The 26,847-nt window shown below is 38.2% G+C and overlaps 1 protein-coding gene across 3 annotated transcripts in view; it reads right to left on the bottom strand.

The window, feature by feature from the left end:
* Positions 1-26,847, bottom strand: part of LOC126176871 (atrial natriuretic peptide-converting enzyme-like) — a 590,044-nt gene that overhangs the window by 16,577 nt on the left and 546,620 nt on the right. For all 3 annotated transcript variants that reach the window (XM_049924076.1, XM_049924068.1, XM_049924084.1), the window contains exons 3-6: positions 26,001-26,201; positions 22,220-22,705; positions 12,714-12,956; positions 1,632-1,748 (exon numbers count right to left, since the gene is read on the bottom strand). In XM_049924076.1, the coding sequence (XP_049780033.1) occupies positions 1,632-1,748; positions 12,714-12,956; positions 22,220-22,705; positions 26,001-26,201 (1,047 nt within the window). The remainder of the gene's footprint in view (positions 1-1,631; positions 1,749-12,713; positions 12,957-22,219; positions 22,706-26,000; positions 26,202-26,847) is intronic.

The following is a 26,847-nucleotide window of genomic DNA, read 5'->3' as shown; positions in this document are numbered from 1 at the left end:
GCCTTATTTTTCCAGTCTCCCACCACCTCACAAAGCCCCACAGTCCAGCCACAGAGGAGCATTCCCCTTGTCACTCAGTACCATCCAGGACAGGAGCAACTGAATTACATTCTCTGCCAGGGTGTCGATTACCTCTTGTTTTGCCCTGAAATGAGAAATGTCCTACCCACTATCCTTCCCAACCCTCCTACCATGGTATTCTGCCATCCACTGAACCTACACAATATACTCGTCCATCCTTACACAACCCCTGCTCTCAATCCCTTACATCATGGCTCATACCCCTGTAATAGACCTAGATGCAAGACCTGTCCCATACATCCTCCTACCACCACCTACTCTAGTCCGGTCTCTAACATCACCTATCCCATCAAAGGCAGGGCTAACTGTGAAACCATTCACGTGATTTACAAGCTAAGCTGCAACCACTGTGCTGCATTCTATGTAGGCATTTCAACCAATAAGCTGTCTGTCTGCAAGAACGGCCACCGACAAACTGTGGCCAAAAAACCAGTGGACGACCCTGTAGCTGAACACGCTGCCAAACATGACATCCCTCATCTCAATGACTGCTTCACAGCCTATGCCATATGGATCCTTCCTACCAACAGCAGCTTTTCTGAATTGCGCAGGAGAGAACTTTCCCTGCACTACATCCTATGTTCCCGTAACCCTCCTGTCCTTAATCTTCGTTAGTCACTGTCCTCACCCATCCAGCCCCCTCTCTGTTCCCATTCCAGCACTACACAGCTGTCATTTCACCGCCACACCCAGTCTTTTAATTTTTTTAATTTTTATTTCTCTCCTTTCCACTACTTACCCCCTCCCCCCGCCGCACCTTCTCTCCTGCCCCCCTGACCTCCGTCTAAACCGTAACACTTCAGTGTCCGCCACTCCCACCATACTATCCCTCCTCCTCCCTGCCCCAGCCTCCTCCTTAACCCCACCCAGTCACCACTCCCATCATGCACTGGTGCTGCTGCTCACAGTGTAGTTTCAGCTCTCTGAGACTGCAGACATGTGTGCAAGTTGCGCTTGTGTGAGTGTGTGTGTATGTGTGTCTACTGCTGACAAAGGCCTTAATGGCCGAAAGCTATGATTGTGTGAATCTTTTTATTGTCCCTATCACGACTCAGCATCTCCGCTATATGGTGAGTAGCAACTTTCCTTCCTTCTCTCGTACTGTTACTTTCCATCCTGGATTTTCCATTCTTTGATTTAAACTTGTGCTCTATCTGTGATGATGGAACAATAAACCCTAATCTTCCTTCCTTCCTTCTTCATGTAATTTAGGGTTTTGTTTTAAACCAAAACAACAGACAGTACATTTTTTGTCACAGCAGAGGACTCAAGTTCAACATCAGTTTGGAAACCAGCCATCTTTCATTTTTTTAAATTTTTCTCCAATTTTTTATATTACTTTTACGTTCAGTAAAAGAATAACATAATAATATTAATGGATAGCACACACATTGAATAAATTCATGGGAAAGAAAGGCTATAATTAAATATTATAGCAAAGTAAGAATAAAACTCCATATGTCTGGTTAAGTGGAAGAAATTTACAGTTAGTCTATTTCAGAGATATTCTCTACCCTCTGTATAGTTCATTAAAATTAGTGTTAACTAACCTTTTGCAAAAGAAACACACTGTGATGGATCATCTGAGTCAGGGTAAAGATCACAACGAAACACCCTTGACAGGTCCAATGCAGTCAGAATGAAGTCACTGCAGTCTTCAGCAACAGCTACAATCAGAAAAAAGAGTGATACTTTAATTTTTTATGGAGTTGAAATTATATTAAAAATTATGTCATACAAAAAATTTTTGCAATGAAGTTGTTGATGTTGTTGTTGTTGTGGTCTTCAGTCCTCAGACTGGTTTGATGCAGCTCTCCATGCTACTCTATCCTGTGCAAGCTTCCTCATCTCCCAGTACCTACTGCAACCTATATCCTTCTGAATCTGCTTACTGTATTCATCTCTTGGTCTCCCTCTACGATTTTTACCCTCCAGGTTGCCCTCCAATACTAAATTGGTGATCCTTTGATGCCTCAGAACATGTCCTACCAACTGATCCCTTCTTCTAGTCAAGTTGTGCCACAAACTCCTCTTCTCCCCAGTTCTAATCAATACCTCCTCATTAGTTATGTGATCTACCCATCTAATCTTCAGCATTCTTCTGTAGCACCACATTTCGAAAGCTTCAATCCTCTTCTTCTCTAAACTATTTATCGCCCATGTTACACTTCCATACATGGCTACACTCCATACAAATACTTTCAGAAACGACTTCCTGACACTTAAATCTATACTCAATGTTAAAAAATTTCTCTTCTTCAGAAACGCTTTCTTTGCCATTGCCTGTCTAAATTTTATATCCTCTCTACTTTGACCATCATCAGTTATTTTGCTCCCCAAACAGCCAAACTCCTTTACTACTTTAAGTGTCTCATTTCCTAATCTAATTAATTCGACTACATTTCATTATCCTCATTTTGCTTTTGTTGATGTTCATCTTATACCCTCCTTACAAGACACTGTCCATTCCGTTCAACTGCTCTTCCAAGTCCTTTGATGTCTCTGACAGAATTACAATGTCATCGGTGAACCTCAAAGTTTTTATTTATTCTCCATGGATTTTAATACCTACTCCGAACTTTTCTTTTGTTTCCTTTACTGCTTGCTCAATATACAGATTGAATAGCATCCGGGAGAGGCAACAACCCTGACTCACTCCCTTCCCAACCACTGCTTCCCTTTCATGTCCCTTGACTCTTGTAACTGCCATCTGCTTTCATTACAAATTGTAAATAGCCTTTCGCTTCCTGTATTTTACCCCTGCCACCTTCAGAATTTGAAAGAGAGTATTCCAGTCAACATTGTCAAAAGCTTTCTCTAAGTCTACAAATGCTAGAAACATAGGTTTGCCTTTCCTTAATCTTTCTTCTAAGATAAGTCATAGGGTCAGTATTGCCTCACGTGTTCCAACATTTCTACAGAAACCAGACTGATCTTCCTCCAGGTCAGCTTCCACCAGTTTTTCCATTCATCTATAAAGAATTCGCATTAGTATTTTGCAGCTGTAACTTATTAAACTGATAGTTCAGTAATTTTCACATCTGTCAACACCTGCTTTCTTTGGGATTGGAATTATTATATTCTTCTTGAAGTCTGAGGGAATTTCGCCTGTCTTATACATCTTGCTCACCAGATGGTAGAGTTTTGTCAGGACTGGCTCTCCCTAGGCTGTCAGTAGTTCTAATGGAATGTTGTCTACTCCCGGGGCCTTGTTTCAACTTAGGTCTTTCAGTGCTCTGTCAAACTCTTCACACAGTATCATATCTCCCATTTCATCTTCATCTACATCCTCTTCCATTTCCATAATATTGTCCTCAAGTACATCACCCTTGTATAGACCCTCTATATACTCCTTCCACCTTTCTGCTTTCCCTTCTTTGCTTAGAACTGGGTTTCCATCTGTGCTCTTGATATTCATACTAGTGGCTCTTTTTTCTCCAAAGGTCTCTTTAATTTTCCTGTACGCAATATCTATCTTACCCCTAGTGAGATAAACCTCTACGTCCTTACATTTGTCCTCTAGCCATCCCTGCTTAGCCATTTTGCACTTCCTATCGATCTCATTTTTGAGACGTTTGTGTTCCTTTTTGCCTGCTTCACTTACTGCATTTTTGTATTTTCTCCTTTCATCAATTAAATTCAGTATCTCTTCTGTTACCCAAGGATTTCTACTAGCCCTCGTCTTTTTACCTACTTGATCCTCTGCTGCCTTCACTATTTCATTCCTCAAAGCTACCCATTCATCTTCTACTGCATTTCTTTCCCCGCATTCCTGTCAATTGTTCCCTTATGCTCCCCCCGAAACTCTGTACAACCTCTGGTTCTCTCAGTTTATCCAGGTCCTATCTCCTTAAATTCCCACCTTTTTGCAGTTTCTTCAGTTTTAATCTACAGTTCATAACCAATAGATTGTGGTCAGAGTCCACATCTGCCCCTGGAAATGTCTTACAAATTAAAATCGGGTTCCTAAGTCTCTGTCTTACCATTATATAATCTATCTGAAACCTTCTAGTATCTCCAGGGTTCTTCCATGTATACAACCTTCTTTCATGATTCTTGAACCAAGTGTTAGCTATGATTAAGTTATGCTCTGTGCAAAATTCTACCAGGCGGCTTCCTCTTTCGTTTCTTAGCCCCAATCCATATTCACCTACTACGTTTCCTTCTCTTCCTTTACCTACTGTTGAATTCCAGTCACCCATGACTATTAAATTTTCATCTCCCTTCACTACCTGAATAATTTCTTTTATCTCATCATACATTTCATCAATTTCTTCATCATCTGCAAAGCTAATTGGCATATAAACTTGTACTACTGTAGTAGGCATGGGCTTCGTGTCTATCTTGGCCACAATAATGCGTTCACTATGCTGTTTGTAGTAGCTTACCCGCACTCCTGTTTTTTTATTCATTATTAAACCTATGCTTGCATTACCCCTATTTGATTTTGTATTTATAACCCTGTATTCACCTGACCAAAAGTCTTGTTCCTCCTGCCACCGAACTTCACTAATTCCCACTATATCTAACTTTAACCTATCCATTTCCCTTTTTAAATTTTCTAACCTACCTGCCCGATTAAGGGATCGAACATTCCACACTCCGATCTGTAGAACGCCAGTTTTCTTTCTCCTGATAATGACGTCCTCTTGAGTAGATCCAAGAGATCCGGAGATCCAAATGGGGGACTATTTTACCTCTGGAATATTTTACCCAAGAGGATGCCATCTTCATTTAGTCATACAGTAAAGCTGCATGCCCTCGGGAAAAATTACGGCTGTAGTTTCCTCTTGCTTTCAGCTATTTGCAATGCCACAACAGCAAGGCCGTTTGGTTAGTGTTACAGGGCCCGATCAGTCAATCATCCAGACTGTTGCCCCTGCAACTACTGAAAAGGCTGCTGCCCCTCTTCAGGAACCACATGTTTGTCTGGCCTCTCAAAAGCTATGCTTCTGTTGTGGTTGCACCTACGGTACAGCTATCTGTATCGTTGAGGCATGCAAGCCTCCCCACCAACGGCAAGGTCCATGGCTCATGAGGGGCAATGAAGTATAAACGTAAATAAATCATATAAATGTAAATAAATCATAAAGAGAGACTGCTACACACATCACACATCAAAAAGTGTAACCATTAAACAGCAGGTACCTACATAACGTTTTTGTGGATATTGTAATTTATTGAACTTTTGATCTTTATTGAAGTTTTCTTGCACTGAAGTATCTGTGTTGTTGCTGTCCAGTAGTTCTCAAGATGAGACAGCAGGAGAGAAGATATCTGTGCATGTGGTCAGTGTGAGTTAATGTGTTAGTTTCATGCCCCACTGGGAATTTGTACAATTAATCATAATGAGTGGAATGCATCATTTTACATTCACAGTACACATTCATTTTTAAATATGGCTACATGTTGGCCATTTACAAATTTTTCTCTCTGTTTGATAGAGAAAAAAAAGTGTCTCTATAAAATGCATAATTTTATTTTCTGAAACCATTTTTTATCTTCCACTCATCATATTTCGTTACAGCAGAAGTTGAAAATGCCGCCTCAGTTGTAAATTACTTTATATTCACACAACCGGTTTTGGACTGTTATAAGCCCATCCTCAGGTGTCATAGCTGTGCTGTGGTCCATGAACTGTCACAAATCTACTTTTAGTTCAAAAAACTGGTTCCTATTAAAAGTATTTAAACTGAGTACTAGAAAAAAGATTTACTGCAGTTCCAAACTAAAAATTATATGGTAAATGAAACCCACATAATCTTAGAAACCAAGAACTGAAAGAAGCAGGCTGTATTAGGTTTCTAGGAATGCATCTGAACCAAAATTTTTCCTGGTCTTCACATATAAAGAGCTTTGCAAATAAATTAAACAGACTGACCTTTACGATAAAGACTCTGTCACATTCAGCTAGCTTGGAACAAGAAAAATAGCTTACCACAGCTATTTTGAGTCAGGTATAAGGTATGGTATTATTTTTGGGTTAACACAAGTAAAATGATTAGAATATTAAAATGACAATAACCAGCTGTTAGAAATACAGTATGTGTAATGCAAAACCAAAAGAATCCTGTTGCCCACTGTTAAAATATTAATGCCCCCTGTTTTTATATTTATGAACAGATTGTTTTTGTATACAGTAACCCTAAGTCATTTATGGACAGTGACTTTAAACATCAACACAGCACTAGGAACAAAGGGAATTTCATATGTCACACAAGAAAGAAAGATAGATAGATAGATCCACAGCATGGAGCTAGGGCAGCTGGGTCAAAAACTACGAAAGTTGTTAGTACATAAATGCTATTATTCCTTGGAAAGGATGCAGAATGATGATATGAAAATCTAGGCAAGAAAGCAAATGGTTGTTAATTAAGCATAGTAGTTTTATGTCAAATAAACAACTTTAATAATTACATTATTTATGTTAATGCTCTTCATGTATTATTTCTGTAATACAAATGAATTCTAATTACAGTGTTGATGAGTCCCCTGTACATTAAATCTATGACTTAATTTAGTATTCAAAATTCTGATTCTGATTCTGAATGTTTCATGGTCACAGAAAGAATTCACACAACTGTCCTGTAAGAAGTTCCTGACACTCGAAGTAGTTGCTACGAACTACAGGCTTTTGAGAGAGTGCTTCAAATTTCTTAAAGGTATCATTTCAATTGTCCTAACCAGTCTTTCAGAATGTCTTTTATGCTTAAGATAACTGGCTGGACTGCAACATGAGAAATCTTTTGCCAGCTCTTTATCTTGAATGGCAAGTTTTCATATTTTTTAAGTTTTCATTTGCTGAGCGAAAGCCCTAGAGAGGTCACTTATTTCGCATATTTTGACTCCCTGTTTTATGGAATTATCCTTTGGGGCAAACCACTTAACATAAATAAAATGTTTGTTCAGCATAAGCGAGAAGTAAAATGTGTAAAGTAGATGACCGTACATCTTGTGGAAGCCTTTTAAATGGCTTTTGAATTCTTACTCTCAGTTCCTAATACAGTTATGGTACACTTTATTATTTTTAAATTGGAAATCCCTGAAAATTCAAAAGAAAATAAAAATATTATGACTAGCCACTCTTTCTATAAATTATCTGAATATCTAGAATCAGGGACTGAAGGATCCTCTGAGCTGCATGGCAAATAGCAGTGTTTGTTGTAAAGTTGTATGACAAATAGAAATGTACTTGCTGGGATATCAATAATTACGTGCATCACTGTCCAGAAAGCAGGGGAATATCTGTGGGCGAGTCAAAGACAACAGTGCATTCTGAATCATGATACAATGTAGATATGTTGATATTCACTATCAACTATCTCAATTCTGTTATTGGGACATTCATTGTCCCCAGTAGAGAAATATTTCCATCTACCGTAAATAGGATTCAGTATTTACAGTTGACAATAGTATTTTCCAAAGAAAATATTTTTTACATTTTCTTTGGAAAACACCATTGTAATCAAGTGAATATTAAGCTGCTAATAGCAGCTAAATAGTTAAACTGAGGGAGCAGCAGCTTTTTTTCAAAATAGAAGCTTTCTTACTGATTTATTCAGTTAAATTTAGATGGCGAAAGCAAGAATAGCATTAAGCAGTATAGTGATAATTTATTGCTAATACACGGTACACGTTTATTTTCTATGATTTCTTTGGCTTATATTAATGTACACCTTGGCTCATTTCACATCCATGGAGGTTCTTCTACTTGTTGGGATCTACAGAACACATTGAGTGTATACATGATTTTGTGAAGCAAAATTATCTCAGTAAGCTGAACAAGCTTCTTTTTTTTTTTTTCTTTTTTAACTCTGATAATGAAAGGTGGCAGTGTATATGGCAGTATACACTACAATTTTTTACTTGTTCTCAGATTGCAATTTGTTTTTATTGCTCCCAGGTCTCCAGCCACATGCAGTCATTTACAAAGTGCAATATTTTTATAACATACCTTGCCAAACTAGAGTCTACACCCAGCATTCAGTGATCATTTCCCTCCACTACTCCACTCATCATGGCATTTGGGTGGGTAATGGGGTAAGGGGTGGGGAGCAAGAAGAGTATAAAGCAGGCATGATGTAGCAAAGATGCTCATTCTACAGGCTTCACCTGAAGATGACGCCAAGGTACACTATTGAAATACTGTGTTTTGTAATGATTCATGCAGCTCAACATGAGCAAGTGATACAAACAGTTGATTGAGCAGGAAAGCTTAAAATGTCAAATTGTTTCTACCATACATAACTTATTATGCAGGTGCAGACATTCACATATATTTTATTGTAGGATGCAGATACAAACACAAGAGTATAATACTTTGACAATTCAGGCATTCCCAGTGGATTTGCTGCATTCGTAGTACCCTAGCCTGTGCTAGGTTACTTGTATAAACCCCACAGTATTTCACTGAGCCAACTGCCGTACATTTTAATGTGATCGCTCCGGGTGATTACTGGTAAGTAGTCAGTGCTAGTATATATACTGAGGTGGTGTTCTTTGGGAGATTGCTTTCACGGATCAAGGATGCACAATGTTATTGCTACAAGATAGATGATGTTAATGTGTCAAAAAAGCCCTACTGCAAACCAAGATGTAGGCTTCAGTGTGTGTAGGAAGCCCAGTGCTTACTGTCAAGTGTCACTGTGACTGGGAGCAGAACCAAAAATAGATGCTGTGTGGACCTTTTGTAAATTCTTACTGTTTTTATGGAGCACATAATTAAGTACAAGAATAAAATTTTGTGGGAACTGACTGGGATAATAGCTACTGGTAAACCTTTTGGGATGTAGGGTTGTGGTCCAAGAAACTCTTCTGTTCCTGATGTTTCATCCAGGACTGAACTGGACATCCTCAGAGATGCTCCTCCACTGAGTCTTGCTGACTTACTGGTCGGATGTCCGAGAGCAACGTATATATACTCATATCCCGAAAGGTTTACCAGCAGCTATGTCATCCAGCTGTGAAAGCCTTCATTCTATGAGTGGGATAATGCCAAGTGGACACCTGTCAACTACGCAACAATGGCATACCCAATGTTAACACTCAGAAAACCTGCAGTACAAACAAGCAGGGTGCTCACAGCCTCAGACTGTGCAAGACAGAATGTCAGGAACACATGATTCAGCTCTTAGACAACAGTGCAGTGCAGGTGTAAGATTCTTCAGTAATGTGACTAAGTGTAGCAACTTCACCTAGGGATGACACAAAAACGCTTTTCAGGTGGCAAACTTTGCATAAAGGAACACTCTGAAGTTAAATATTAGTCTAGCCAAGAACAATGACAGGCTCAGAAAACAAGAGAACATTTGGTCACTGATATGGGGGAATGAGGCCATTGAATGCTATGAAGTCCTGTCCTCCTTCCACTGATTCTCAGGGTCTGGTCACTCCATCTGCATCACTGATACCAATGGAAGGCCAGCTCTGCTAACTGCAGGATGACCTGCTATGCTGTGTGCTGCTCTGCTCTTCAAGCTGTATTCCTGATAATCATACTTGTGGCTGCTCAAGGAGCTGTTTATCTTGGGAAAAGGGTGCCAGTGCTGCAACTCCTGAGCAATACAAGTACTTCTTTACCAGTTGTATCTGGGACCGCCACTGGTGCTGTCCTTCATGTTGCTGTTGAGTCTTCTGCCTACATGCCACCCTGACAATCAACAACATAAGCACGCAGGTTTCTGAGGCCAACCCTCAGCGCAGCTTCACTTGACAAGAACACTGAGGCCTCAACAGTCATCTGCAGCCATGCTGGGCTGCTTCAATCGTGCTGTTGTACTGCCCTATGAAGGAGCCATGGCTCTGGCCTCAGATAATGCTAGGACTGTGCCAGCACATTCCTCACCTGGCACTGACACACTACCATACACCCTGTGCAATGTGAGCTCAGCACGGCCATTGTTAGGCCTCACTGGGAAGAAGACAGAATGATTGTAAGACTATTGGAAATAAATGAATTAATTGAATGATGTCTCATTAGTGCCACAGGGCACCATACGGCCACATCTCTGCACTTCTGCTCAACTGTCGTATACCCATGTAGAAGGCTACACCTTCCAGGCTCATACATCATTCTCATTGCAGTCAAACAGTAGGAAGTGCAGTGTACCAGGCTGTGATGACTTGGAATTCATAATCCGTACTACTGAGTTTGTCCATTCTATAATATATTTCACTTCCTTCATAACGCAATTCCAGGGGCAAGAACCTAACAATGCAGACTTTACCTTCGCTTACATTATGTGGTGCATCATCCTATGACAATGCTCAGCAATTGCAAATTTATTCTGTTGGCTGGGTCATATATTTTGCTGGTGTTCATTGCAAAGGCTTTACACCATGCACCAAATCTGATCAATATACTGACATTTCACATTGGCATCAGATCTGGAATATACCCACTTTTCTGATGCTGATGTCATCTTTGACAGTATCCAAAAAATTCCTCAGTTCCACAGGGGAATGAAATACACTTTTAATGTTGTGTCTATGAAGCATCATACCAAATATTGAAGAATTACTGTTGAAGTACATGCTTACTCATTCGTGTGAAGCTAACCCACATCTCATTCATGACTGTGGACATCAGGTATGTTTAGCATCAATCTATTAACCAGAATATTTGGAGACAGGATGTTTAATTCCCACATGTTGCATAAAGTTATATAGAATGAGCCAGGCTTTATATAGATCTGCTAGGAGCCTGTATGCAAATTTTTGACCTTATGAGAGCAAGAAATTTGAGATCTACTAAATTTATTGTGAAGCAAGAAATCTGGCAAATCTATAGTTTACTCCTTGTGTTTTGTAAGATATCTTGAGTGGATGATGAAGGTTTGTAGAGCCAAAGTTAAAATGTGACCTTTAGAAATTACCAGATGAAACTGGTTTAATCAACCATTTGGCTTTTGCAAGTGATCTGGTGACAGGATCTTCTAGTCAACAAAACTTCAACACAACATCAGTGTCTGGATGAAAATGTTAAAGAAGAAAGGAGTAAAGGCATATATTTGACAAAAACAAAACTCTGATTTTAAAAGAAAGAAACATAACAGTTGAATGAAAGCCACTAGAAAAAGTTTGTGGATTTAAGTACTTGGTCTCTGTTGTCTGTGCAGATGGGAAGATGAAATTACAGAAAGAGATGGAGCACTAGGCTGCCTTTTTAACGTAGTCAGCCGGAACTCATTCTCAGCAACAGATAAATATCCAAAGAGACAAAGATGGTTTTATACGGATGTGTCTATAACCTGACATTGATCTATTTCTGTGGATATTACATAGTGAATAAGCAAAACAAAAGTCAGATCCAAGTACCAAAGATGAGATGCCTCAACAAAATACGAAACAAGAATTAAAGGAACAGGATATAAAAAACAGCCATTCCAAAAATTTTAATACAAAGCTGATGGAGAAGGTTACCTAGTAGCAACAGCTGGAGTAGTTTGGACATTTACAGCAAGTATTGAAACATTGGCAGTCAAGGTTAAAAGGACAAAGGGATAGAAGAAGCATTGCAGTGAAGGGATGTCAGTAAGAGAGCAAGGAGGAAGAGATGGAGGTTCTCTGCACTATGAGGAAGATGAGAAACTGATGAAGTGAGTGCTCGTTGATGGACTGGTTAACTACACAGAGGTATTATTTATTTCTTACAAAAAATTTGCCTGATATTCTAGAAGATTTCTCATGTGTTGTTTCAGAGATTATATGAGGTACCCACATGCTTTGGAAGGAATAAACAATTTTTTTTTTAAGCTAAGCCTTTCCTGGGAAAGTACTCAGTTTTGGAGGGCTAATTTTACAAATTTTGCCTTCACCTAAACTAAATCATCTGAGTGTTCCTATAAGGACACTTACCTATGAACATGGAAGAGATGATAGCATATGTTCTTGCAACTCATGTCTCATAGATGCAGTTATGTCTGAAGAGTTCAGGACATACTGTAATTAATAGTACTTGTAATGTTGTAGCTGGTTACTGACACCTATATTAGGTGTCTCATTAATAGATTTTGTTTTGTTTGAATGTTAAATCTTATTTAACGGCTTCACACCCATAAATTTTATTGTTATTGTTGACTTACAACAGATAATTCTCATCTAACTGACTCGTGCTCTTCATGTAAAACAAAATAGAGGAGGAAGACAACAGATGAAAAATAAAATATTATCTAGAATTCTGAAACTGTGAACTATATTGTTAGCTGGCTGCTGGATTTTCATAGTTTAGATCTGTTTATCAAAACTTCTCTTTTTTACAGACAAAAGTGCTCAAAATTACACAAAGAATAGTCTGTATACACTTGCATAATAAATTGCTATGACACACTATTAGTATAAATCACCCTGAAAATACAATAAGTCTGCATAATTAAATAAAGTTAAGATTTCTTCAGCCTTCTCTTTGTGTTTTGCACTTTCTCTGTAAGCCAAAAACATTCTTCAGATGAGAACTAAAATGCTTGAATTAGAGTTTTGGAATTTTTTAGCTCCATGAATAATGAGAATAATTCTACTTTTTTTTACAAGGTATATTTGTTAATCATAAAATATGCTTAACACTGTGATGAATAATAAGATGTCTTGGTGTATTAATGTGATATATGTATACTGATCATGTAAAGTGAACATACCTCTACAGGCTTTACGACATGGAAGCAAAACATTGTTTCCCATTGGTTGACACGCAGGTTCAAGCAGTGAACAAATGAACTGACGTCCTCTGTCACTGCAACCTGATTCCAATATCATTTCAAAGTATGGCAGAGCTGCATCAAGGTCTGCTACCTGATTTATACCAGGCACCAAAGGAAGGGTTGTTAAGTCATAAGGTAAAACACCCTGACACATTTCCAGGCGTGGTGAGAAACATAAACCTGTGAAAATGTTCATTATAACATTACATTACAAAACTATGAGTGTTTTGATAAATCAGGAAATGATGTATGTTCTAGCAATATAAATGTTTAAATTTTTAAAACTGTTAACTACTGATTATATCAAATACTCAATTTAGATATATTTGATGCATTGGAACTTCAGCAAATTAAGGTATTATATTAAAAATAGTTTTATCTAAAGTTTTATAATGAGGTATCACAAACGATGGCACTGAAATTGACATAGGCAAATGATAATAAGATCTTACTATTCTGGAACTTTTGGATCCTTCTGCCAAAGATACAAAGGAAAAGTTATTAGGTTAGCTGTTTGAGAGAAACATAATAGGAGCATCTTAACAAATTCACCTTGTTGTCCTTGGGAACACAGTAACTGTTATATGTTGTCTCCACTGATGAACATGTAACAGGGTATGTATGAGTAGTTTTCTGTTTTATTGAATCCATTGTGTCATATCATTTTGGACATGAGAGAAAAATGTTACAAATAAATATAATGTTTATAAGAAATCTGCTGAAGTTGTATTTTATTTTCATTGTACTATTTGGAACATTAAAGCATGTTGTTTACAACACAGTCTTTTCATATTTGTTCTGGATGACTCTTTGGAGAGTTAATGTTTTCTCATACATCTAATAAGTATGAGGGGGTACCTCTGCCCCTCCCCCCCCCCCCCCAAAAGAAGAAGAAGAAGAAGAAGAAGAAGAAGAAGAAGAAGAAGAAGATAACATTGCCATGGATGGAGCACTTGTGTAGCACGCATTTCTGCTGCTAGGCACATTAGTGCAACTCATTGTCAGTTCAGAGACACCTGTGTTGTCAACCTAGCTTGTTCTGTTCATCTGCACTGATTGTTTTTGCTAGTGCTGTTTTGTTCTTGTTTCGTTTGCTATGATGGTAAGTTTAAGTGAACAACATGCAGTTGTGAAATTTTGTTATCCACTCAGAAAAATGCCGCTGAAACTGTTTTAATATGAAAATCAGCTTACCAAGATGACAGTATGGGAGCAACTCAAATGTACAAGTGGTTTGCTCAATTTAAAAATGATGACATATCGATTGATGACATATCTCATTCTGGACATCTGTCAACTGCCTGAATCAACGAAAATATTGGAAAAATTCGAGAGCTTGTGCTCACAGACTGTCAACAGACAATTGATCAACTGTCAGAGATTAGTGGATTATCTTGGAGTTTGGTTCAGTGAATTTTAACGGAAGATTTGGGAATGAAAACGGTTGCTGCCAAGTTAATTCCTCGGATTCTGACTGACAATCAAAAGTAATGTCGAGTTGAAACAAGTTGTGCTTTGAAGCAACAGCTTGAAGCTGATCCAGATTTTCTGTCAAAGGTCATTACTGGTGATGAGTCATGGTGCTATGGTTATACCCAGAAACAAAGCAATAGTCAAGCCAATGGAAGACATTACCGTCAAGTCAAATCAAACATCAAAACAATGCTGATTTGCTTTTTTGATGCCAAGGGTGTAGTTCATTCAGAATTTGTTCCCCCAGGTCAAGACAAATGTCTGCTTGTGTCTTGTATGTATGGATGGATATGTGTGTGTGTGCGAGTGTATACCTGTCCTTTTTTCCCCTTAAGGTAAGTCTTTCCGCTCCCGGGATTGGAATGACTCCTTACCCTCTCCCTTAAAACCCATATCCTTTTGTCTTTCCTTCTCCTTCCCTCTTTCCTGACGAGGCAACCGTTGGTTGCGAAAACTAGATTTTGTGTGTATGTTTGTGTTTGTTTGTGTGTCTATCGACCTGCCAGTGCTTTTGTTTGGTAAGTCTCATCATCTTTCTTTTTAAATATATTTTTCCCACGTGGAATGTTTCCCTCTATTATATTCATATTTTTATGTGCTTATTTAGAAAACATCATGTTTAGCCAAACAGTCATTTAAATTTCACTCTCATAATAAAATAATGTTTAATTAATATTTTTGGCTTACGTGTCAAGGGGAGGGCCCTAATAATTTTCTTTTTCTTCTTCTTCTTCTTCTTCTTAGCTTAATGCCCTACACTTTAATAATGGAGAATGGATGTTGACTTAAGATCTTTTTAACCTCATTACACTGACAGTCCATCATAAGAAGCAAAGGTGATTCTGATATAACTGCCTGATTCATCTTTCAGTTCTGAATTTCTCGCTCCATCCTCACAGGTACTGGCAGAAGTAAAGCTGTGAGGGCGGGACGTGAGTCGTGCTTGGGTAGCTCAGTTGATAAAGCACTTGCCCGTGAAAGGCAAAGGTGCTGAGTTCAAGTCTCGGTCCAGCACACAGTTTTGATCTGCCACAAGCTTCAGTTTAAAACTATTGTAATTGTAACCTCATTTTAAGGGTGTTAGGGACAAATAGAGTGAAATCAATTTCTTGATAGCCAAAAATTTTCCTGCATTATATCAGTACATTTTAAATTTTAGTTGTATATGCTGTTTATTTTTCCCATGCCACATTAGATTTAGTGTATTATCCAACACAAATAGCACAATGATATTAATTTACTGTGAGTGCAATAAATGCTGTAAGTGGGTCGATTCACAAGCATTTTCCCGTAAGTTGTCAGAGAAGAAAATTTGAAATAAAATGTCTTGGAAGACCAACACCTGTCATCAAGCTTACTTGAAACAATTTCTTCAAAAGGTAGGACCTTCAATAGAATTTTCAGAACTAATAAGTTTGAGAAACATGACTAGTCATGCAGTACCAGTGATGCTCTGTTTAGTTTTGTGTTGAGCTATTTTGAAAATTTTGTGCAAATGTGTCTTTTTGAGAAATTCTTGAGTGACAGTTGTTATATCTTCCAGCCAAATAGTTTAATGACAGCACTGAAACACACTTGGCAATAACAACTGTTTGTTTATTAACATGAACTAGAAAAAGAGCAGCATATGAGGACAATGTCCACAGAACTTGATAACAACTGAAATGTCAGTCGTTGATGATGCCTAGCAAGTGTTCACTAAGACAAAGTCTACAAACATCCAAGTCATGAGGAGCAGGAAATATAAGCAATAACACAGTCCAATGAGGCTTGGAGCTCAGGGGCAGTCACTGACAAACAGCAAGCTGTTGTAACAACATGGTCCCATGAGGTGGTTTCTCCTGGGTTGATCAAACCGAGATCCTATGAAGTGGTGCCTTTGGAAGTGACTGACAGAAGTCCAGCATCATATGGTGCTCACAGCAAAGGCAAGATGATACCTTGTAAAGGGCAGCAGCAGCAACAAGGTTTGGGTCCATAATGAAGACTCAGGCCAGTTGACAGGCAGTTGGAGCCCGGAGCATAACTGGGCATTGAGGGGTGAAGTGGTGACCTAAGTATACCTGCATGGGAAACTATATGGGTGGTCTCATGTACACACATGACCACATGGTCATGAACAGGTGTCTACAACTGAAGAGCTGTGTACAGTAATGTACACACCAAGTATCAGTGGCTTGCAGCTCCAGACACTGTGGTGGCTACAGGAGGCTTGGCAGCAAGTGGCTACAGGAGGCTTGGCAGCAAGCTAGCTCAGTGACTCCTCTATTGAAAAACAATTTCTGAGGTGATGCAGGGACTGTACTTGGCCTGCAAAGCATATCAATTAAGAGTGGCTGCTGAATATGCAGGAGCACAGCCCTGCATCAGCATATGCCTCCCCTTTTAAAAGAGATGGCACAGCCATCTCAGAGAACTGCAGCACCCAAGGGAGGAGGTGTGACACAGCAATGCAGAATGTCCTATCAGTTGGAACAAAACACCAGAACAATCAGCCAATGTGCAGACATGTGCTTCAGAAGATACCAACAAGTTGCTGATTATTGTAACAAAACCTTGCATTTCACAAACACTTAACATAACCAAAGCACTATGCATAAAAAGAACCCCTCTAAATAAGAATGCAATATACACTGAACAAGATGGCTGGGACATGCTGAAGAACCATTGACATCTGATATGCAAGAACAGAAAAATCGCATACCCATTTCACAATAACTTCCAAAAGCTCATTGTAAGATGCGTGAATAAACAAAAATCAAACCATTAAACAACACAAAAAGATGATCCCAACAAAAAAAGCATACCATGTTCAATTTAGGGAATGACAAATGGCCACTGCAGGTGTTTATGCGGAAGTCAGGGCATGGGCAGGACTTGTGGTGAAATTTCCACGAAGGCACAACCAAATGCCCAGAAGAAAACATGATGGAGTCAGTGGCGCCAGTAAGGGCAGTGAGACCAGTCACAGGGCCGGCAAAGCCTGTGTCCAATGTCATCACATGCAAGGGCTGGGCCAAGAGCAGAAGCACTTCCACTATAGAACTACGTGAACAAGAAACTGAGTGCTGCATCTGCAAACAGCTTGACTGAAAGTGGTCCAACTTGCCTCACACAAAATTCTTGGAGGCCCAATCTGGACAAAGTACATGGACATGCTTACTTGAACACTGTGAGGAAGAACTTAATGAAGAATGGCTGTCACTACATGCATACACATCAAACCGTTTCACTAATAAATGAAAGTCTATAACCTGTGGATGAGAGGCTGGGAAAACTGACCACATGAATATGAAGTGCATAACTGTTGATGGCATACAGCTCAGTCCTCTTTCCAGCTGTCAAACACCTGAAAATTCAGTGCAGACATGGGACTGGCTTGCTGAGATGCAGCCACCATAGCCAGAACCTGAGTGAACTGAGTTACGCTCTGCAAAAGTGTCTGAATTTGTTGACTGTGTAGCTGAGTGACTTGAGTCAAAGACTGCTTAACAAATAGACTGACATGATAATGCAAATAAACACTCAAACCACTCATGAAAATCAGTGAACTGGAACCTGAACTGGCACAGAAGTACCAAAAAAATCACCAAACAATCAATTAAAACAATGCAGACCAACAACATCAATTAAGAGAATTTCTATCACAACAATACTTGAATGGACCACCCAGACTATGCAGAAAAATAGAACAGCTATCAAAACCAAGTTTCACAAACTTGCAACTACTGAGAAATTTGGACACCATTTGCATAATGAACTGCAAATGAATGCCTTCCAAAATCTAGGCAACCACATCAACACACAGTAATGGAATCCAAGAAATGAACAGCCCTAGTCCGGTACATGGTTGGACATGCCTTAACTGTCATAGGATTTGCAGATGGTGACTAACACCACTGAATACAGACTGTCAAAACACAATAAGCATGAATACACTGCCATCAAGATAAACTAACACACAAGGGTATACTCATTCATTTGAAAACCATGCAAACAGTCTAGAAAAAACAAAACGCTGTTTCAGCACACAAACTAATACACATCAAGAACTAATAAAACACACACGAAGGACAGCCTCATCACCACTGTAGTGTATGGCAGACAAGAGACGAGGAAACAACTTTGAAACACATTTTAATATACATGAAAATATCTATTTGCCATTCTTATGTCCTTTGGCTGAGTGGTGTGACTGACAGCATTGAAAGACACAATTGCATTAATAACTGTTTATTTAGTAACATGAACTAAACTGAGTACAGCCTCTGAGGATAATGTCCACACAAATTAGTACTGCTGAAAAGTTGATTCTTGATGCCTAACAAATGCTCAACTAAGACAATGTTCATGAACATCCATGTCATGGGGAGCAGGGAGGATAAGCAACAACACAATCCCACAAGGCTGAAAGCTTAGGGGCAGTCACTGATGAGCAGCAATGTGCACTAATGATGCATTCCCATGAATTGGTGGCTTGTGGGCAGTCCAGGATCAGATCTTGTGAAACACTGTTCTCAGGAGCAGCTGTTGGAAGTCCAGCTTCGTAGAGTGCTCATGGCAAGGGCAAGTTGATAACTTGAAATGGGCAGCAGCAATGGCAGGTGTTGGTTTCGTAAAGGGGACTCTTTGCAGTTGATGGTCATTCAGAGCCTGGAGCATAACTGGGCACTGAGACATGAAGCAGTTACCTAAGTATGCATTTACAGAAGACTAGTAACTGGTGTCACATGTACATGTGGCCACCCAGATGCGAATAGGTGCCTGCAAGTGCAGCACTGTGTACCATGACCTGTTTGTCACATATTGGTGCAGCTTGCCCACTCAGATGCTCTGATGGCTGCAGGAGTCTTGGCAGTAAGCAGCTCAGTCATTCTTCTATTGGCATAAAAAACCTTCTTTAGATTAGATTAGATTAGATTTACTTTCATTCCAATTGATCCGTAGTGAGGAGGTCCTCCAGGATGTGGAACATGTCAGAAAAACAACAATACATGACAAATATTTACAACTAAAACAAATAAGCTAATGTACCATTTCACAGGTCCCAAGTGGAATGATCATCATTTTTTAATGAACACTAAGAGTCATTTTACAAATACTAATGCACTGAATTTAAAATAAAGAAGTTTTTTATTTATTTATAAGGTAATAAACATGTAATACAACTACTGTAATACTTATTTACAATAAACACATTACTGCACTGAAATGGTGCAGAAGTTAGATTATACTTACACACACACACACGCACACACACACAAATTTTCAGTGAACACATTACTGCACTGAAATTGTGCAGAAGTTATGTTGTACTTATATACAAATCAGTTGGTTTTACTAAGAAATTCATCAATGGAGTAGAAGGAGTTGGCCACCAATAAATCCTTTAGGCTTCTCTTAACTGAATTTTATGGCTGCTGGCAAGTTATTGAAAATGTGTGTTCCTGAATAATGCACACCTTTTTGTACAAGACTAAGTGACTTTAAATCCTTGTGAAGATTATTCTTATTTCTAGTATTGATTCCATGAATTGAGCTGTTGGTTTGAAAAAGTGATATATTTTTAATGACAAATTTCATTAAGGAATAAATATATTGAGAAGCTGTAGTTAATATCCCTAGTTCCATAAACAGGCTTCTGCAGGATGTTCTTGAGTTCACACCACATATAATTCTTACTGCATGTTTTTGTGCCCGGAAAACTTTAGCTTGGCTTGATGAATTACCCCAAAAAATTATCCCATATGACATTATGGAATGAAAGTAAGCATAGTATGCCAGCTTTTTCATTTTTATATCCCCTATGTCTGACAAAATTCGCATTGCAAACAGAGATTTGTTAAGACGCTTCAGCAGTTCTGTGGTGTGCTCCTCCCAGCTGAATTTATTATCAAGCTGTAATCCCAAGAATTTAACGCTGTCCACTTCTTCTATCTTCTTGTTATCGTATGTTAGACATATACTCTTGGGACACCCCTTACAAGTTCTGAACTGCATGTAGTGTGTTTTTTCAAAGTTTAGTGACAAAGAATTGGCTAGGAACCAGTGATTAATGTCCACAAATATTTTATTGGCTGATCTTTCTAAGACTACACTTGATTTGCTATTTATTGCAATGTTTGTATCATCGGCAAACAAAACAAACTTGGCATCTGGTAATGTTACTGATGAAAGGTCATTGATATACAGAAGAAAAAGTAAGGGCCCCAAAATGGAACCTTGTGGGACCCCACATGTAATTAGTTCCCAGTTGGATGATGTCTGATAGCTTGATACATGTCTCTTTCCTTCATGGTGATGCAGGGGCCATACATGGTCCATGAAACATATCCATAAGTCTGATGGTCAAATATGCAGGGGTGCAACCCTGCATACACCACAACAGTTGCATGACTCCATCAACAGCTGATGCAGATAAGAGAGAATATTTTAAATTTTGTGAATATTCTGAAAAGCAACTCTGACAGTTTAATCCTAAGAAGAACATGTTTGACAACTTTCTGTTGAATTTACTGCAAAGTGTGAGCCACGAGTTCATCAAGTCCATACAGAAGCCGAGATGTGTGTTTCAAGGAAATACTGTTGAAAGAGGCTTTTGTGTTAACAAAGAAGTTGTAGTTGTAAACTTATAAGAAGATACTATTGTTATGGAAAGAAGTGTTTATATTGCAATACAATCATTAGGCACTTTACTTAATTGGGAAAAACAACTCAATAGGGACATACAAAATAAATGATACTAGCTGTGATGAACTCTTCTTCAAAAAGAGTAAAAGCCTTAAAAGAAAGGAAATCTGATGAACATGAAGTAGCCAATCTTAAAGCAGAACAATTCAAGAAGTAAAAGAGCTCAAAGGAAAAAAAGAATGGTTATACAAAAGGCAAAGAAAGATGCTGAAGTTTTATATGTTGAAATTTTAGGTTTAGCTAATAAACTTAAACACTGAATCTTTCACAGTGAAAGTTAACATTTGATATAAATTTTGTACTTTCATAATTTTTATATTATCTACATTGCTATATTAAAACAATTTGTATTTTAACTAATGTGATGATAAAAGTATATAAAAATAATGACACCCCATCGTAGGTGAGAGTTAAATTTTTGAAGCATTTGACAAATGGTCTACTACAAGCCATACATTGTTACATTATTCATGCTGACATACAGTTTCAGGTTTCATTCAACCAGCTTTCAGGTTCATTAACGAAAGTGTTTTTGTCACTCTTCTACACATATTTTTGAGAAGTCATGAATTTAATCAAACATATAATGAAAAAGTCATGAATTTGATCATCTGAAAATCAGTAGACATCCTGTTATATCACAGAAAACCTAGTGTAGTGTTTCGTAAAAGTGAATAAGAATGCTGGCTTTTATATTTTCTTGCATTTAAGCTTTTTTGTGCAACACGTAACGACTTCACACAGTTTCTTCAGTTGCATGGATGATGTGTGATTTCAGAGGATAATAAAAGAGAATGGATACATTAAAAAAGAAAGAATACGCTGGTCATGACAACTTTAATTGAACACTCAGTTCAGACCCTGAGTAATAACTTTTATTATTTATCTAAAACAAATCCTGATGACGAATACAGAATATTATGGCTTGTTTCTGTGAGGAGTATCATCACACAATTGTTATCATTCTTTCTTCTCATATGGTGCTTTATGAAACCCTCTGAAGGAGAAATGGATGTCCATCAAATAACAGAACATCTTGGCATCAATAAGGAACTCTGTTACATGCAGTCTGAAATTGTAGATGTCATACTTGCTTTTATCTAGCAAATAGAACTAGTTCAAACAGCCTGAACAGTATTTTTTAATCTACTACTCTGAAATATATTGCAACGATTGCATTAAATGTTGCAAAGATGTCATTCTGAAACCTGTTCCAAATATTAAAATGGAATTATGTTTATGAATTACTTGAAATGATTTAACTCAAAATATCCACTCACCTTCAGACTCAGTATAATTTTCATTGACAGGACCTTCAACTCTGCTTTCCTTGGATGGAGTTGTTGGCAATGTAGGAAAAACTGGGCTTCGTGATGCTGCTGATGATACTGACTGCTTACTTTTACCATACTTAGACACAGTTGTTAATTTGTGAAAATCATCATTGCCAGTATCAGGCACATCTTTAGCTTTACTTCCATTCTGCTCAGTTTTTGATCCGTAATGACCAGACTGAAATGCTCCTCTTATTTTATTTAAAAGTTGTGAGGTAGTCAGCAAAAATTCATTGTTAATATCAGATACAATATCTGCTGGTTGTGTTACATTTGTTCCACCATTTGTAACTTTATTGAAGTCAACATGCTCTGTAACATGATTTTCTTGTGACTCATTAGAAACTGTGGAAGTTCCAAGATTTGGAGCTGGTACTATTTCAATGAAATCAGGCCGCAAATACTCCTTCTTGTCACTTGAGTTATCGGTTGCTGAAACAAAATTACGGAATTTTTTAATATACCTTTAACATGGAAAAGTGATAAACAAAGAACCATATTATTATGTGAGATTAGTATCACAGAGTTGTACAAGATCAGGATGAGACAAGATCCTACCATTATTTTTCAAAGTTTTTATCATTTGATGTAACTTATAGAGGTCTATGGATTCACCAAAGATATACTACTTGAAAAGGCATATTTGCTCTTTCACTTTGGTGAGATGATGTGTTCTTATGATTGAGGTAGACGAAAAATAGCTGTCTACTGAGAAGTAGGAACCTTCCCAGAGCAGTATGGATTGCCTGTGTGTATGGTACAATGTCCATGTACTCTGATATTGGGAAAGCAGTACTCATAACACTTATAAAGTCCTCTTATAAACAGGCCACCATCTTGGAATGGGAGTCATTACAAGGATTAAGGGTTGCCTTTGCATGTTGGTTCAGTTGTTATATAGGCCAATTATAGTCCAATATAAATCTGTCTCCTCTGGTACAGAGGAAGTGGGACTCATACTGCTGATACCATTAGTGTTTTGGTGTACTGGAGAGGAACTTGGTTTTGCACCACCCAGTCACATGATCAAGAGACTCACAAGAGAAGTTCTCCACTCTACAAAACAGTACAGCAGAAGTGTTGAACATATGGGAATAAAATTGTACAATCATCTCCAACTAATAACGAACATCACAGAGCTAAAGCAAATTAGAATAAATGTCTAATCCTGCACACTTACGTTATACAGGGTGATTCAGGAGGAATGTCACATAATTTGTGATATGATTTTACATGTGAAAATAAACTGAAAATGTTCTATGAACATGTGTCCAATTTTTGGTCATTGCAGAGCTGGAGTGGTGGCAACTTTCCTTTTCATAGTATTGTTACATTCCATCCTGGATTTTCCATTGTCTGAAGACTACAGACATACATGAATGGATAAGAAGCCAAGTGTGAATGTTACCAAAATGCTGTGTAGGTGCTGTGGTGGACAGGAGGACAGAATGACAGTGGGAGAGATGAATGATCCCCCCTACAAAAAGTGTAGAGGTTCTCCAACAGATGACAGCACTGCGCTGTTTCACTGTGGCAAAAGCTTCAAGGTACACAGTGTGCAATTGTGGCTTGGATCAGTGAGCAATCATGAGGCCATGTGTGTGTCATGCTTTAGTGTTGTTTGATTGAGCAAGCCCATTGTGTCTGTGAATGCCAACATGCCACATATGTTCACCCATGCAGAATACGCAGATGTATTAATCATGCTCAAGTACTGTAGTGGCAGTGCCTGTGCAGCTGTGACTTAATACCAGAGAAATTTCCCTGATTGATAAACCCCTGTGCTGGGTATTTTCCCGAGTTTTTCAAACATGGCATGAATCTGGGACACTACCCAGTGTGCACATAACATCAGAATATTAGGTCGTCCAGTCATTTCTGGAAATGGACAACATTATTGCAATGGTACAATAAAGTCCCACCATCAGTCATGACACATTAGCCATCAGCTCAAAACTCTACAAATACGAGTGTGGCGTATGTTACATTCCATGGGCTTTTACCCATTCCATTTGCAGGTTGTGCAACATCTGCATTCAGGTGACTCAGTAAGCAGACTGCAATTTTATGAATGGGTGGCTGTACACAGAGACAGACACTATTTATATGGGTAGCAATCTCAATCAGTGTGAGTGCTGTGGGTATAGGCTTGAGGTGGAGGAGGAGAGCCCTGTTTCTATCTATACTTGGACCTGGAATCTTGTCTGCTAGTCCAGTGTCTCTCTTACCACATTCTCTTCATACCAATATTTAGTTACATGTGTATTTATTCTCATGCTCACAAATACTAGTAGAGATGAATGTAAAATCATTCTAGTGATGATGCAGGTTACAAATGGGAAAAACCACTGACATAATCTACTTTATCAAAGGGAAGATTGTTGTTACCTGGCACCAAAGAATGAGCATCTCAGAAATGGTGAAGCCTGGTTGGCTGTTTGTATTTTGGTATTGTGTGTATGTATGGAAAGTAACTGAAGGAGGATGAAACCACAATCAGGCAATAAGATGTTGGATATCTGTGCCCCATCACAGATTATCTCTGCTCTGTAGAGCAGGACAAGTGCCAGAGCTGATGACAGAGTAAAGTTCTAATGCATTCACAAGTGTTTCAGAGCACACAGTTCGGTGAACATTGTTGAACGCTGACCTTCATAGCAGATGACCCTCTGTGTTCCCATGTTGACCCAAGGACATCATCAGTTAAGACTGCAGTGGGTAAAGGACGACTGACAGTGGGGGATGTAATAATTAATAATATTCCATCTTTAGTCACAATATTTTTATTTTCTGATTCCTGTCCAACACATTTTGGAGCTACAAATCCACTTTAAAGGAATTTTTAGACATAATGGATGTTACATCTGCTTCAGTTTTTCATTTAGCACTAAGAGAAACGACACATTTAATTTCTCTAGCATTTCTCTCATCAGTCCCACCTGAGACAGTTTTATCATTATCTCAAAATACAAATGTAAAAAATGTGCACTATTGATTTTTAAAACAGAGCAGAGAGGTTATATTTTACATGACAGAAACAGAACAAGTGGACCAGGCATGATGGCAATGCCAAAGCCAAAATGAATCAAATCCTAATATTTCAGAACTAGTACTTATTTGATGAGCGCAAAACCTGATATCTGATAAGAGAATAGGTGAAAGAGACAAGAAAGAAGTCACTTAAAACACACTTCAGATTCAATTTTCACAGATTTAATCTCTGAAAGTTGAAACTTAACATGTTATACTCTGTTATTACTTATACTTTGTTTCTACATCTTGATTGGCTGCCTTTTTGTCACTTTATGTGACATTTCTTGTGCTTTTCCCTCTACCTACCTTATATTTCACTTGACAGCAAAACCATTGGTTCAAATTATTAAGATTCAGTGTATTTTTGTTACCTATTTGTATCAAATTCATTTCAGTCATTAAAACTTCATCATTTAGAGGATTATACATCTTCCCATCTTTCATATGTTTCTAATTTTTTTACACACACAAAAATATTGACAAAGATGTTTAATTGATATGGGTAATATTTTAGTCCTTAAAATGACTAAGTCTGTAATTGAAGAAAGGAATTAGAGTAACAAGTTATCTTGACATTAATTTTTAGGCATGGGCAGTAGTATCACTTCAGAACTCAAACAAAAACATACTAGCTATTTTATAAATATGATGCAGTGAAATGAATATGATAGTTTGAAACTAGGACTACATATACCTGTTGGATGCAGTAAATGTTGTCCTGGAGTAACACGCAAATCTCCTTCATTATACGTCACACCCCCAAGATCTAGAATAACATCCCCATCCAACGATACTACATCATCAGCTGCTGAGCCAGATGAATCAGTAGTCCAGTGGGCCTCAGATATCTTGCCATTAGAGCCATCCTTTACAATGGGTGCCATGACTTGCATGTCTGTTAGGAAAAAAAAGAGGCAAAACTTCTGTATAACTCCACAGCAGTTTCAAAATTTGATAAAAATTAAGGAAATTGATGTTGATTATGGTAAAATGTTACACTGACTACTTTTGGAAGTACCTTATGTTATACCATACAAACATGAAAGGAATCTTGGCAAGTGTATCACAGATTGACATTTCTTGAATATAACTCACACACTGAATTATATACTTAGTATTTAATTTAAGAGTAGAGACTTCTCATTGAATAGTAGAAGCACTGGGCCATCAACAAGTACACAAAAAAGAAGAAAACTTAAAGAAGAAAACTTGCTAGCTATCAGACAAATATTTTAATGAGCTGATGAGCTGAGAAAACACACACACACACACACACACACACACACATACACACACACACACATACATTAAAGTTACCAAGTTTTCTTGTGTATCTATAGGCAGCTCAACACTTCTATTATTCAGTGACTGGTCTCCTTTACTTATAAATTACTTGCATTCCGCAAGAGTTTTCCTTACATAAAATGAGGTTCAAATGGTTCAAATGGCTCTGAGCACTATGGGACTTAACTGCTGTGGTCATCAGTCCCCTAGAACTTAGAACTACTTAAACCTAACTAACCTAAGGACATCACACACAT

This window comes from Schistocerca cancellata, chromosome 1 (assembly GCF_023864275.1).
Source record: "Schistocerca cancellata isolate TAMUIC-IGC-003103 chromosome 1, iqSchCanc2.1, whole genome shotgun sequence".
In the NCBI taxonomy this organism is placed as follows: Eukaryota; Metazoa; Arthropoda; class Insecta; order Orthoptera; family Acrididae; genus Schistocerca; species Schistocerca cancellata.
Note: the sequence above shows the minus strand (reverse complement) of the source record. Positions and strands in the feature narration are given on the sequence as shown.